The following is a 15,125-nucleotide window of genomic DNA, read 5'->3' as shown; positions in this document are numbered from 1 at the left end:
ATTAAACTCAACTGTCTTTATAATTTAAATAAGTTATCAAAGAAACAGCTTGACAGTCTTCTAGAGATTTCCAAGCAAGCTTATCCTAGAAGTTACAGAAAAGTATTGGCAAAGTACACAGATCTGTCTGACCTGTTGTTTTCATGTAGTAGCCCTTATATGCTCCACATTGCTAAGCACATTGATTTGTGCTTTAGATTGTAAGCCGCCCTGAGTCTTCGGAGAAAGGCGGGATATAAATGGGATTTTAAAAAAAATCACCAGCGAACCTCTAACTCTTCTAGCAACAAGTATGCTGTGGAGCAGTAGCTAACAAGTCACTTTATTATTTTCTCTTAAATTCCCTTTGCCTTCACTGATAACTGAGAAAGGTGTAAATATGCATATCTATGGATATTCTCAGCAATCCAAATCATGGTTGTCCCAAAGGTGCTTCTCAAAATGCAACTGGATTTTCTTTGTTTTTCCTTGAAGACGTTTCACTTCTCATCCAAGAAGCTTCTTCAAGCTTCTTCAGTGTTTTTTCAGTGCCTTTTGAAAAGCACCTTTGGGTATAAATATGCAGTTTTATGCAAAATCTTGGATTCCTATATATTTCAATCAGTCTCGAGGCGAATACAAGCTGACACAACCACAGTACAAAGTTAACATCAACTTTCTGTAAATTCACTGTTTATATGCTACAGATTCAAAGTAAGAAAACAATGAATATGGCACGCAGAAATTCAGACCTTTCTGTCAATAATTTTTATCATCTTTAAATCGAAATAATGTCAAACAAATGCAAAGGTATGTGTATTCAATTCTCAGTAGAGTGTTTGAACCCCCACTGAATAACAACTGGCTCAGGAAGTAATTGAAATGTATCATTTGATCAGGAGTATCCACACTTTTAAGGGACACAGTGGCTCAGTGGGTTAGGACGCTGAGCTTGTCGATCAGAAGGTCGGCAGTTTGGCGGGTCAAATCCCGAGTGCCGTGTAACAGAGTGAGCGCCTGTTACTCGTCCCAGCTTCTGCCAACCTAGCAGTTCGAAAGCACATAAAAACGCAAGTAGAAAAATAGGGACCACTACAGTGGGAAGGTAACAGCGTTCCGTGCGCCTTTGGCATCTAGTCATGCCGGCCACATGACCACAGAGATGTCCTCGGACAAGCGCTGGCTCTTTGGCTTTGAAACGGAGATGAGCACCGGCCCCTAGAGTTGGAAACGACTAGCACACATGTGCGGGGAACCTTTAGCTTTACATTATCCACACTTTTGCCTACAACTGTACTTTCTCTTTACAAATATATAGGCTTGAACAAGGACTCTGATTTTCCTCAAAAGTCTCTGAAACTTTTAATTCACTAAGAGAGAGAGAGAGAGAGGAGGGAGATCAAAAGAATCAGAGAAGCCCCATGCTCAATTAATATCACATTCCATAAAACTTTCTGAAAATTTAATAGATTGTTTAGGCTCAAAACTAATCCTTTGGATATCATATTGAGGAACAGCATAAAGAAATAAAGCAAGTTTCTTAGTAGCTAATTGCTAACTGAATTCACTACAGGCAATAAGTTTTTTTATAATAGAAAATCTGATAAAAGTTATAATGGCTCAGAAGATACCTCCACATAAGCCTTGTATCATGCAAACTTTTACATTTTAGTTAAATGAACTACTGTAAACCTATTGTGTTATGTGTCTACATATCACAAATGACAATAGACAAAAATATAGTCTAAATGCCCAGGAATATATGCCTGTGTAAAAATTAAACATTTTGGATTAAACATTTGAGCAAATTCTTAAAACTTTCATATTTCTATAAGGATTTTAATGGTCTTTTAACTTGTAAGCCACTCAGAATCACTTATACAGTGAGATGGATGGGGCATTAATTTGATCAATCAAACTATTTTTGGTCCTAGACCATGCATGCACGCCTACTACAAATGCAGTCTGGATACTTCTCTCATAAAGTTCCAAATTCTGGTTTTATATTGTCATATCTGTGTTTAAATGCATGAGTTTAACAATCCCGTAGTTGAGTTTTAATCCCAGGAGCAGAACTGGGGGATGGAGAACTTTTTTCACTCATGTTGAGATATTAATTTCAGCTTCTCTGCAGCAGAAAACAGTGCCTAACAAAAGCCCTTGTCGTGTCTTCCTATTTATTCCCTGCATTCTTTATCCAAAAGCTATAGAAAATACTGTAATATTACTAAATGTATTTTATACCAGAAGAATGTGACCACCCTCTTATGGGGTTAACTATATCAAGGTGCTTCTATGTTAGTTTCTTTCAAGAACAGACTACAGATCAAGGCTTATAATGCGATGTTTTTTTTTTAAGACAGGCAATATAACTGCTAACACGTTCTCTAATAACTACAGTGATTTTTGGCTTTAATGGATTCAAACCCACATTTTAAATTTGGATTAGTCTATTAACCAATTATACTGTATGTTTATTTCCATGTTTGTTAAGACAGCATCATGCTTTTATAGGAGAAATGTAATGGAGACAACTCTAAATTTAAAAACAAGTGTAACAGGAGGTTGAACAGATCCATATTTGTGTAACAAATGTAAAAAATCACTGGCTATAGTTGCAAAAAAACACAGTGAAGCAAAACAGTATTTTGGACGTACAGTATGACTTTTTTCACATTCTAGCACAAAGATATGCTTTGGGATATGAATTTATTAATTATGTTCCTTAAATTAATAAGCTTTGATGTATTTCTAGTCTAATGTTGACCAAATAGGAGAGAGTAGTACATATGAAGTTTGGAAGCAATATCATTATGTCCTTAAACTTCATGAGAGCGCAGATCATTGTGGGTAAGTATGGGTTAAAAGAAAATCATTATAATTTTTGTGAAAGGTCATGTATTTACCAGGGTATATTTTAGGATATCTTAACTATTTGAGTACACCAATATACAGTGTTAATACTGTATCAAAATGAGTTTCCAGTTGCACAAAGTTTCAGGAATCATTTTGCTGATGGCTCTTTTAGCTTTTTCTACATCACCTAAATGCCATCTAATGTTTCAATGGTACTAATAAACAACGTACACATTCACTTTCTAGTTATTTATTCCATCTTTTCTGCAGCAGTTCAAGGTGTTTTAAATGGGGATTTCTCTTCACTTTATTTACACAACAAACTTGTATAACTGTTTGACTGAGAAAGAATGCTTGTCCCCCTCAAGACGCTGAATCAACTTGAATTACATGAGTGGCACAGAAGTATTAAAAAACAACTCTTCTAATAAATATAAAATATATCTCAAACCTGAAGCGTGGGGGGCCTGGAATGAAGAAGACTGGGTTCCTCTTTATGAAATGAGATAAATTAATTCTTTTTCAGCAGAAGGATTAGGTTGTAATTAGTATTCTAATATTATATATCTAGCAATTTCCAAGGGATGATTGTAATAATCTCCAGGAAGAAATATTTTAAAAGATTAAATAGAATATGAATCAGCAATATAGATTAGAATCCATATTTATCTGGCAAAGTAACCTCTAGTCCCTGAAAGTTTATGCTACAAATAGACTTTAATGTCTTGATACGTGTGTTTAAATATCAAGTAACAACTTCACCCCTTCCCTCTAGTGTTTTATTTTTCCTCCAGGTTCAATCAATTGTGCATCTTAGAAACATGCTTTGAGGCTGAGCTTTTGTCTTTAAAACGATTATTACTTCTTCATCCACCAGAGATGTATTTCTCTTTTCACAAAGGAATAAGCAGTCTGACTGGGAGGCTGCAAATTGAAATTCTAGCTATTAATTTTATTCACTGCCTAGTAACAGCAGCCTGTGTGCTGCTTTTTCCCATTTTATTGCAAATGCTCCCTTTTATCGCCTTTAACCTCCTTGTCCCTAGTGGTTGCCTGAGCATTTGTTCCCAGTAATGTGCTAGGCAATCTGACATTCAGCAGCTCATTTTTGATGCTGAAGTTAAGCCCAGGTCAACACTTCAATTACAAACCCCATTTTAAGGGGTCTCAAACAGCAGAAGAAATTATTCACATTGACATGGAAAGTCTTTTCCAAGGAGAAAGGCTCCCCCATTTCTTTCAGTGTTTACAAAAGAATTATACCAAACATTTGGAGTATCATCGGACACTGTGTATTACACAGAATCTATGAGCTTCAATCTTTTACACAGTTCTGTGGTTGCACAATTCAACCCCTATAATTGTACTGTGTTTTAGGAAGTGATCATCCAGAGGAACCTACAGTTGTTGCCAAAGCATAACCAAGGAAGGTGCATAGATGTAATAGCTAAATATGATGATTAAATCCTCTTACATACCCAAGCTCACCAATCCACATTGCAATAAAGTGTTCTTCAGGTGCAGAGGATTAGCAAATAAGTTATATGCATTCAGTTCTAAATGTCAAATTGACCCCATATATTGCATTACATTTTTAACATCAAATGGAATTACATCAAATGACTTCATTTATGTAGTTAACAGGCAACTTGGAGAAATCAGATTCTTACTCACTGTAGATCTGTGAAGACTTCATATAATACCACTGAACCAGTAATATATATTTTAAGTTTCAGTGAGAAGAAATGGAGAAATAAAGTAGCAGAGAAATTACCAAAATAAATAATATTGTTTATGAAACAGATTAGATTTCAAATACAATAAATGTCCACAAATCAGAACAGAATCCAGTAACAGATTGAGATCACCCTGTAATAATTTATTAAGAACACCAATATTATTGAACAGGTTGTTGAAGGATGGCTGGCTAGCTAATGCAAAAAAACAACAACCCCCAAATAACCTCTAAAACCTTAAAAAAAAAACCAAACGACTGGAGATTAACCGTGCCAATGAGCCATAATTACCTGGTATGACTGTTGGAAGAAAGACTCTCCCAGGGCTGTACACTACAGCCAGTAACTGCATAGGCTCCCCCACAGCTTCCATCCAATTTCATCAACAGGGCTTTGGCTGCATTCTCAGCTGTCTTCCTACAGTCATGGGCTCTTTTAAGCATCTGGGTGATGCTTTCATCTCCTGTTTGATCCCCTGTTGACAAGCAAATCATCAGAACAACATAATACTGGAGCAGTTCAGAAGTATTAATGTGAGTTGATGGGCTTTTAAGCAAATATCTATGTTCCCATGAGGACATTAGCACTTAATGGACTTCAAAAATAATTGGACTTGGAAAGAGGTGAAATAGGCAGTGGTAAAACTATAAACTCTCCACACAGAGTCTACACAGAGTGAGTCTTTCATCTGTTCTTGCTCTTCACATGACATCTTTGTAGGAACAATGAGATCTGAAGAAAAAGTTAGGCTGCATAGTGAATTGAATGGGATTCTATAAGAACCGAATCATAGTCATAAAGGATCCATACCTCTACCCAGACTCTCCTAACTTTTTTGTACTACCTGAAATAGAACAATATCTATTCATACAAATAGTTTCACAGCTTCCAATCATTATTACTTTGTATTCTGCTAGTGAGAACTGTTTCGATTAATCATTTTTATTCTTTGCATTAAAAAGTTTATACTATGTTTTAAAAGGATGTCTCTGTACAATTTAAAATAAAATAATATCCATGGATTTTTATTGGTGAAATAATGACAGACACTTTTTATTTCATGTGAAATGTACATTTTATATAATCTTTGCATTAAATGGTACAAAGATGAATATGAAAAACCTGAAGTTGAATGTTTGCATGTTTCAGCAAGACAACAATCTGAAGCTTTCTTCCAAATCCACTAAGAAGGGCTTACAGGAAAGAAAGATGAAAGGTTTTGAAACAGCTTTTACAGACCCCATAATGACAATAAATTCTAATAAGTGCTTTTGGTAGTGTGGAGAGCCCTAATCCCCTGCTTTATAGTCCCACATGGCTCTAGATCAGGGGTCTCCAAACTTCACAACTTTTAAGACTTGTGGACTTCAACTGATTAATTGTTCTAAATGTCAGGAAATTTCTCCTTAGTTCTAGATTGGTTTTCTCCTTGATTAGAAGCAGGTTACTATTGTTCAGTCCTGATTTTCTAGGTGTCAGGCATAATATTTTTTATTTGGACATGTTATAGTTTTATATTTTTAATTACTTAAATTACAAAAGCTATATTTCTTTCTTTTGAATAGCTTTTGTCAGAAGTATTTTGCATTTTATATAAAATAAGAATACAATTAACTTTGGCTTCTTAAAGCTATTGTTCTAAATAGATTTTAAAATAAATAATTTTTTTTCTTAAATAAATTTGTTTTCAATTTAGAAGAAAAGACTCATACTGGAACTCTCCATAGCGACTGTGAATAATTAATTCCAATATGCTAAAACAAAGGACTGAAATTCATTTGCCTTCTAAGAATGAAATCATATGATCATTTGATCCTTAAAAACTTCTATATAACATGTTGACTGTTGAGATGCCGATATAGTGAATTTAAATCTTTAAACATGTTGTTTCCATGCTCTGAAATACTCCAGCAGATGCCTAATTTTGGGAAACAAACTGGATGAAAAGTAGCATTTTTAAATTACTAATCACACGTATAAAATATTTAACGTTCTCAATCATTGTTGATGTGACTGTTTATGGATTTCCATTTAATAATCCTATAACAAGATGAGCTATTGTTCAAAGCACTTTTTCTCGCATTCTTTATTTAGCTTGCAGTTGAATCATTTGTTTTAACTGTACTAGGTTGTCCTAACAAGCACATACCAGTCGGTAGTCATGAGACAATTCATTATTGTAATGTTCTCTGTAAGGGTGATGGATAGCCAGTAAAGTGCAAACTGGATTATTAGAGGGAAAGTGAACACTTACCAACAGACCCAACACCTGCAGCTCTGAATTGTCCAAGAATGAGAGACTGTTCACTTTCAGCCAATGCTAGCAACAGCTCGTAGGCTTCAATGCACTGTTCACTGAGGAGAGAAAAAGACTGTATCAGTGTATTTGGTGGAGGAAATTAATCTATTTAAACCCCCACTCTGGTGAGTGGGAAACTAGCAAGTATGGTGATCATTGGTGGTCTCTATGTTCCTAAATAAGCTTGAATAATTAATATAGATAACATGAGAACTGCATGAATAAAATTCACAGTAAAATTTTGATTGTAGAATAGAAGCCTTTAACTCTAGGTATTATGAAATTATAGAACAACTTTCCAATTTTTTTTTCTAGAACACATCACCACACCAGTTCCAGAAACCTACTTTTTAGAATAGAACCAAGTAGTTTAGATGAAACCAAGCCAGGTGCTTTTTCTCTCCACATGTCCTACAACATACCAGGCATCCCAGAGCAAAATATGGGACAATTGAATTGGATGAATAAGCATTAGAAGAGCAGCAACTCTTTCCTTGAAGCATTTCTTCTGTTAGGTCTTGCTTTGGCTTGAATAAGGAATAGCCTGAATAGCTGATAAAGAACTTCCCTGAAGACGTTTTTAGTACCAAAAATATTTTGGATTTTTATCATGAATTATAACAAACATGGATTGTTTGTTTATTAGCAGTTTGATAATGTGTTTTGATTATGTGTTTCGCTAAATTGTTCTTAAAAATAAGATTTAGATACTTTGTTAAGCCTTAATGTGGAAATAAGTTGGAGTTTTAAAATGAAATAAGTTGGAGTATAAAAATGAACCAAATAAATGCTAAATACAAATATACATCACTTTCCTTTAATTATTATTATTATTATTATTATTTATTGCATTTATATACCGCCCTTTCCCTGAGGACTCAGGGCGGTTTACAGGGAATTAAAATCAACCATACAAAAGTTAAAACCCAATTTAAAAAAATTAAATCGACCCTGTACTAATTAAAACCCCAATTAAAATGAATGTCTCCTCAGCCTGGGCCCGAGAGCTCAAAGAGCCAGGTCTTCAGGCCCCGGCGGAATGATCGGAGGTCGGGAGCAGTGCTCAGCTCCACCGGCAGCTGGTTCCAGAGGGCAGGCGCCCCCACTGAGAAGGCCCTATCCCTGGGTGTCACCCGCCGGCAATCTCTTACCGGCGGGACCCTGAGCAGACCCTCCCTGTGGGAGCGCACTGGGCGAAGGGCATTTGATGCCGGCAGCAGGTGTTCCCTCAAATACCCCGGACCCAGGCCATGTACGGCTTTATAGGTGATAACCAGCACCTTGAATTTTACCCGGAGGGCAACCGGAAGCCAATGCAGCTCGCGGAGTAGAGGTGTTACATGGGAGTATCGGGAGACCCCCATTACAACTCGTGCGGCTGCATTCTGCACCAGTTGAAGCCTCCGAGTGGTCTTCAAGGGCAGCCCCATGTAGAGAGCGTTACAGTAGTCCAAACGGGAGGTCACAAGCGCATGAGTAACTGTGCGTAGGGCGTCTCGGTCCAGATAGGGACGCAACTGGCGCACCAGGCGAACCTGTGCAAAAGCCCCCCTGGTCACGGCTCCTATGTGATCTTCAAAATTGAGCCGTGAGTCCAGGAGGACGCCCAAGTTGCGAGCCCTATCAACGGGGGGTAACACCTCACCCCCCATCGTTAGAGGTGGAATAACTTGGTTAACCCGAGATGCCGATATGCACAGCCACTCAGTCTTGGCGGGGTTGAGACGAAGCCTGTTTCTCCCCATCCAGACCTGAACCGCGTCCAGGCACCGGGACATCACGGAGAGGGCATCGCTGGGTTGGTTCGGGGTGGAAAGAAAAAGTTGGGTATCATCAGCGTACTGGTGATACCCCACCCCGAAGCCACGAATGATCTCGCCCAGCGGCTTCATATAGATGTTGAACAGGAGAGGCGAGAGAACCGACCCCTGAGGGACTCCACAAATGAGAGGCCTCGGGGCGGATCTCTGCCCTCCCGTCAACACCGACTGCGAGCGGCCCTGGAGGTAGGAGAACCACCATAAAACGGTGCCTCCCACTTCCAACCCCCTGAGACGCCGCAGCAGGATACCATGGTCGATGGTATCGAAACCCGCTGAGAGATCTAATAGGACCAGGACAGAGGAGCAACCCCTGTCCCTTGCCCTCCAGAGATCATTCACCAGCGCGACCAATGCCGTCTCCGTGCTGTGTCCGGGCCTGAAACCCGATTGGTACGGGTCCAGATAATCAGTTTCCTCCAGGAACAGAGGGAGCTGATGCGCCACCACACTCTCAACAACCTTCGCCAGAAAGCGAAGGTTGGAGACTGGACGGTAGTTGTCTAAAGCAGCCGGGTCCAAAGCAGGCTTCTTGAGAAGGGGTCTCACCACCGCCTCCTTCAAGGCGGCAGGGAAGACACCCTCCTTCAAAGAAGCAGTTATTACTGCATGGAACCAGCCTCGTGTTCCCTCCCGAGCCGCATAAGCTAGCCAGGAGGGGCACGGATCCAACAAACAGGTGGTGGTGCTCAGTCTCCCCATGATCCTGTCCACATCATCAGGGGAAACAGGGTCGAACTCAGTCCAGATAACGTGCTCAAGACCGCCTGATTCCTCCACATCAGACTCTGCCCAGAGTCCAGGCCGGTCCGGATCCGAGCGATTTTGTCCGCCAGATGATGACTAAACTCCTCGGCTCGTCCCTGTAAGGGATCCTCCCTCACCTCCTGGTTAAGGAGGGAGCGAGTCACCCTAAACAGGGCGGCTGGGCGATTATCTGCAGACGCGATAATGGCGGCAAAGTAGTTAGACTTCGCCGTCCTTATCGCCGCAAGATAAGACCTTATAAAGGTTCTTAACTGCAATCGGTCGGATTCGGATCGGCTGGATCTCCAACCGCTCTCTAGACCTCGTCTCCGACGCTTCATCTCCCGGAGCTCCACAGAGAACCATGGGGCCCAACGGGATCTGCGCCGGGTCTGAGGTCGCATGGGTACAACACAGTCAAGTGCCCTGGTGGCAGCCATTTCCCAGGCCTCCACCAGAGCATCGACTGGGCTGTGGGTAAGGGTGATAGGTATAGGCCCAAGCGCCCTCTGGAATCGATCCGGGTCCATTAGGTGCCTGGGGCGGAACCACCTGGTCGGTTCTGCCGCCCAGCGGCGGGGGGTGGCATGACGGAAAACCAGCCTCAGGAGGTGGTGATCTGACCATGACAGAGGGGTGATGGACGGGGAGCCCCCTCCCAGATCATCCAACCACTGTCCAGACAGGAATACCAGGTCGAGAGTATGATCCCCCACATGAGTCGGGCCCTCAATAACCTGGGTCAGGCCCATGGCTGTCATGGAAGCCATGAACTCCCGAGCTAACTCCAACGACCCTCCCAGTGACGGCAGGTTGAAGTCACCCAGGACTATAAGCCTGGGGAACTCCACCGCCAACCCTGAGAGGGTGTCGAGCAGCTCAGGCAGGGCTGTTGCCACACAGCTGGGCGCCAGGTATGTAAGCAACAAACCCAACTGAACCCGAGAACCACATCTCAAGAGGAGGGATTCACTCCCGGCCATCTGGACAATGGTGGCCTCCCGGGGACACAAAGTCTCCCGAATAACCACTGCCACCCCACCACCCCTGCCCTGAGCCCGTGGCTGGTGCAGCACCCATAATACCCATATTGTCATATGAACTGACAATCCCATAAAAGCAAAGATACAAATTTGAAATAAAGTGATTTCCCAACTGTGAGAGCTATTAAACAGTGGAACAACTTGCCCTATGGAGTTGAAACTGACAGTTTTCAAACCAAGGCTGGTAGCAATTTGTCTGGAATGGTCTGAGAATTCCTGCCCCGGGACAGGGATTGGACTAGAAAATGGAGCCTGTGGCCTTGAAATGGAAAACGGCCTACGTACGGTTATTTCTGTAAATTCACTTGCTAAGTAGAAACAGGAATGCCAGCAGGCAAGAAATTAAGTAAAATAAAGAGAAAACACAATGCTTTGGTGCAGTCCTTAAACTTTTTATAGTACAAGTAGTCCTCGACTTACAACCATTGCAGCATCCCCTTAGTCACATGATCAAAATTCAGGTGCTTGGCAAGTAGCATGTACTTATGACAGATGTGTCACGTGATCATCACTTGTAACATTCCCAGCCAGCTTCTAACAAGCAAAGTCAGATTCGCTTAACAATCCCATGATTCATTTAACAAATGCAATTATTCGCTTAACACTGTGGCAAAAAGCTCATAAAATGGGGCGAAACTCACAACAACTGCCTTGCTTAGCAATGGAAATTTTGATGGTAAGTCAAGTACTATCTGTAAATCAAACAATGTAAGAACATGTATCAGTTCATTTATTTTTTTCTCATATATTCTCCATTGTTATACCTGTATTGCAATGCCAACCTGAGGGCTGTGGCATTGGATTCATATTTTCCAACCAACATGCTCATCCTTTCAGCATTGCTCTTACACTCTTCCAGAGTTATTGTCAATAAATCATTCTGGGATTTTAAGTGCTCGATGCGACTGTGGAAAAGAAAATCCTCTTAGTTTTCATGTAGAGGTTGCTGCCACCCTACGCTGTCTTAGGAGTTCTACAGCTTCTACAGACAATCCTTAAGTTGAGGAAAACTGATGTAAACCATCTATGCTTTCCTTGGACCTATCAAGGGCCTTAACTGGATAAAGTATCAGCCACTGGTGTGTTCTTTTATGAATTTGTATGAGGCTGGGGAGTGTAATCCTCTCACATGGTGGTCTGATTTGGCAATTCCTGCTGATTTATTTCTCTCACTCTGATCTACCCAAATCACACTTAAAGATTTCATACCACATTTCTTTGGAGATAACATCAGCTATTGTTATGACTTACAGAACAATATGGAAAGACTAACAGATTCCTTTATGACATAATACTAATGACTTCATTATCTTGTTGAAAGAAAGATAATAATTAGGATTGTCCTCTTTTAATTATCATAAACTTCCATATTGCCATTCAGCTGACATAAGCATAATTCATAAAAGTCAAAATGAAGAAGTTAATAAATCAATTAACTGAAAGAGATTACTCTTGCTCTTTCCCTCTCTACACTTATGTAAAGATTTTTTGATAAATATAAAATCTACTAACATTTGTGCACTGATAATGAGTTTGCATATCTAGTTGTTCTACAGGGTCAATTTTATTTCACAATATATTTTCCTATGCAGATAAAATTCATGGCCCAATTATTTAATATATTTATGAGCTTCTCTTTTAAAAGTTCCTAACAGTGACAAACAATAAGTGAAAATGTGCAGTAAAAATGATAAACTATAAATTATAATTTCTTAATTTTGAAAACAAAAGATGTAAATGCCAGATAAAACTCAGATTTTTTTCCCCCATAACTTTGTCTCAAAATGGAGAAGGCCCGTTCTCATGTAAATCATTTCAGTGCCAACTTTGGATTAAAATTAAAAAGGGGAATCTACTCTGTTGCAAAGTGGCTCTGCACATAAAAATGTCATCTTACCTGTTCAACCGTTCTGTTTCTACTTCAAATTCTCTAATTTTGCTTTCAGAGATAGCAGATCCATGTGAGTAGAGTGTTTGGAAAATCTCTTGTATATTGGAACAGTCTTGAAGAGAATGTGCCAGGTGTTCTGCCACACTACTGGATACCTGTAGGCAGTTTTTGAGAAAATTGTTAAGAATGGATCTATTATTTGGATATTGTTTTGTCCCTTGTTGTATAAATAACAGGAATAGTCATTAAAATAATTTTATGTTCTGGGGACTTAGCCACTGCTCAGCTCAGATTTACATGTGCTGGAATACAAAGAAGTGGGGAACAAATATAAGCATAATAGAGTTTTCCTAGAAATTATATTTTTCATTTTTGCCTTCAAGCTAAAAGCGACGAACAAAAGAAGTTAATAAAACTTCAGTGTGAATCTGCTTTAGATGTTCACATCATGGCTGGATTAGCCTGCAACTTCTATAATGAATGGCCAAGTAGAAAAATAAAAAAAGAATAAGAAACATAAAGTACAAAGTACATGAAAAAAATAACCTCAGAAGAAATAGCCATTTCTCATGCTCCTCTAGTTATGTAATTAAGTGCATTCCTAATAATTCTATCACCTCTTAAGAAATGATAAGACCATTATATGAAGATTGTATACTAATTTGGTCAACTCTATTCAACTGAGTCTAAGGAAACTGAACATTGTTAAGAAGTATTTTCAAAATATTCTATCAACATAATAAGAAAAGGAAATGTTGATGGGGAGAGGAATAATCAGTATTCCAAACTTAGTTCATATCGTCTGAATTTTCTCTAATATTCCTCATATAACTTTTAACAGAGCTACATAAAAACATAACCCTTGAGTATGTATTTTAAAGCTGCTTCATTAGAATGCTTGCCTTCTCTAAAAACAGCTGCAGGAAATGCAACCCTGACTGTAGATGTTTACTGCAGAATCCAAATGCATGACTGTGTCTGTTTTATACACATTCCTAGAATGGCTATCTTTATCTTGAAGGATTTTCATACTTTGGAGGAGAAATACCCAAAACATGAATAACTTAATTTAAGATGAGAACTGCTTTTATTTCTGTGACTTCAAACAATCTTGATCATGACTGTCAACTAAAGTAGCTAAGTATGCATTTTGTGTGGATATTATACTTACTCCTATGCTACTGATTTCTGATCCCAGGACAGGACGATCAGATGCTGAGGATTCTGACCTCGTTTTTGAAAGCTTCACTCTCTCCGCAATCTAGAAACAATCAAGATAGAATGGGGAACAAATCACAACAATGACTTCTGGCTTGTTGTCATGACGAGACAGGCAAAAGAAATCAGGGCTCTGGTTTCCTAGCCCGATTTCACTCCGTCTGGAGACCCCAAGGGGTCGGAAAGTTGCCTTGGAGAGGCAATGAAGAGGAAGGGAAGCCATGGAAGCTTGGAGCCAACAACGGTTGGCCCAAATGAACTGAGGAACCTCTTCAAATGGACAGAAGAAAGGCTGCCTGTAAATGCACAGGCAGCCCAAGTCACAGACAATCAGGAAAAAAGCAAAAAAAATGCGGCATGCTACAGCATGCTGCCAAACAGCTGATTGTCAACAACGTGCTGAGATCCAGGTGAGATTGTTTCTTATTTCTCTTCTCTGTGGACTTAGAAATAAAAATCCCCTGAATGGATAAATTTCCAAAACAAAGACCCCAGGAAGACTTGGGAAGAAGGGAGTCAAAAGCGGTGAAAAATTTTAAATAGGGGAATGAAATGAAGGAATATAAAAGAATATATCAAAATGAAACTGGAACTGATTTAAAGAAAATTTGGCTAATCTTTACGACATGGAATTTATTTATTTATTTTCTGTGTGAAAACATTTTAAAAAGAACTTTTTTAAACCTGGATATAGACAATGCAGTAAATAAGGACTAGTGGTGAGCGGAGATACTAAAATAACACCAAAAGAATTGGAGAAATTGCTGATGTTGAATGAACAGCTGCTGTAAACAAAAATAAATTTATGTGACTCTATGCTAGAAAAGACCTTCTACAATCATATCTTTTGACCCTGGACATAACCATAATAGAAACTATTTGGAAATAGAGGGCTTTTTACATTTTTATACTAATTGGAACATTTGGATTAGCCTAAAGCAGTTGGCTTGTTTCACAGTTGGACTATAGCCTAAGGCAGTTTGCTTTTTTTTTCTTTTTCCTTTTCTCTTCGTGGATTTACTAAACCTGTTCACTTGAAAAATGAGTGCACCAAATCTCACTAAAATCACAAAAAATCCTCTTCTGCACCCTCTTCTGGAACATCTAGTACAGCAAATCAGGGATCTATTGAAACAATGTTACAACAAGAAAAAACAAATAGTTTTCAAAAAATGTAAGCCACATTACAGCTAATTCAAGAAACAATGCAGAAAATTCATGAAGAGACAAAAAACAACTTAGATAAGTTAAATGAGCAAATGATTGATATAAAGACACAATTTGATGCCCATCAACAAATGATTGCCAAAAATAAAGAATTCAGAAAATAGAAGATAAATCAGAAGAAACGGATTAAAAAATGGAGGCATTAATGGAAGAAAATGAAAGGCTAGAACAAGCAAATCAAAGCTTAGAAGAAGTTGCAGCCTTGTAGAGAACGCTGTACACTATTTAAGATTCCAGAATATACCTGAAGGAAGAAGATATAGTAGAAGTGATTATCAATCTACTGGTGGAGAATCTAAAAACAGATAG

The 15,125-nt window shown here is 39.1% G+C and overlaps 2 protein-coding genes across 7 annotated transcripts in view; one reads left to right on the top strand and one right to left on the bottom strand.

Moving 5' to 3' along the window:
- The window catches only part of MCC (MCC regulator of WNT signaling pathway), a 195,864-nt gene that overhangs the window by 15,357 nt on the left and 165,382 nt on the right, over nt 1-15,125 (bottom strand). For both annotated transcript variants that reach the window (XM_083351476.1, XM_083351477.1), the window contains 5 exons: nt 13,543-13,632; nt 12,378-12,526; nt 11,245-11,385; nt 6,826-6,926; nt 4,863-5,046 (listed from right to left, as the gene is read on the bottom strand). In XM_083351476.1, the coding sequence (XP_083207602.1) occupies nt 4,863-5,046; nt 6,826-6,926; nt 11,245-11,385; nt 12,378-12,526; nt 13,543-13,632 (665 nt within the window). The remainder of the gene's footprint in view (nt 1-4,862; nt 5,047-6,825; nt 6,927-11,244; nt 11,386-12,377; nt 12,527-13,542; nt 13,633-15,125) is intronic.
- The window catches only part of DCP2 (decapping mRNA 2), a 79,124-nt gene that overhangs the window by 44,695 nt on the left and 19,304 nt on the right, over nt 1-15,125 (top strand). For 4 of the 5 annotated variants that reach the window (XR_014491059.1, XR_014491060.1, XR_014491061.1 and 1 more), the window contains one exon: nt 13,570-13,999. The exons of the other annotated variant lie outside the window; for it this stretch is intronic. The gene's annotated coding sequence lies outside the window, so the exon portion shown is untranslated. The remainder of the gene's footprint in view (nt 1-13,569; nt 14,000-15,125) is intronic. 5 annotated transcript variants of the gene reach the window in all.

Source organism: Vipera ursinii, assembly GCF_947247035.1.
Source record: "Vipera ursinii genome assembly, chromosome: 2".
NCBI lineage: Eukaryota > Metazoa > Chordata > Lepidosauria > Squamata > Viperidae > Vipera > Vipera ursinii.
This window is presented reverse-complemented; position numbering and strand designations above follow the sequence as displayed.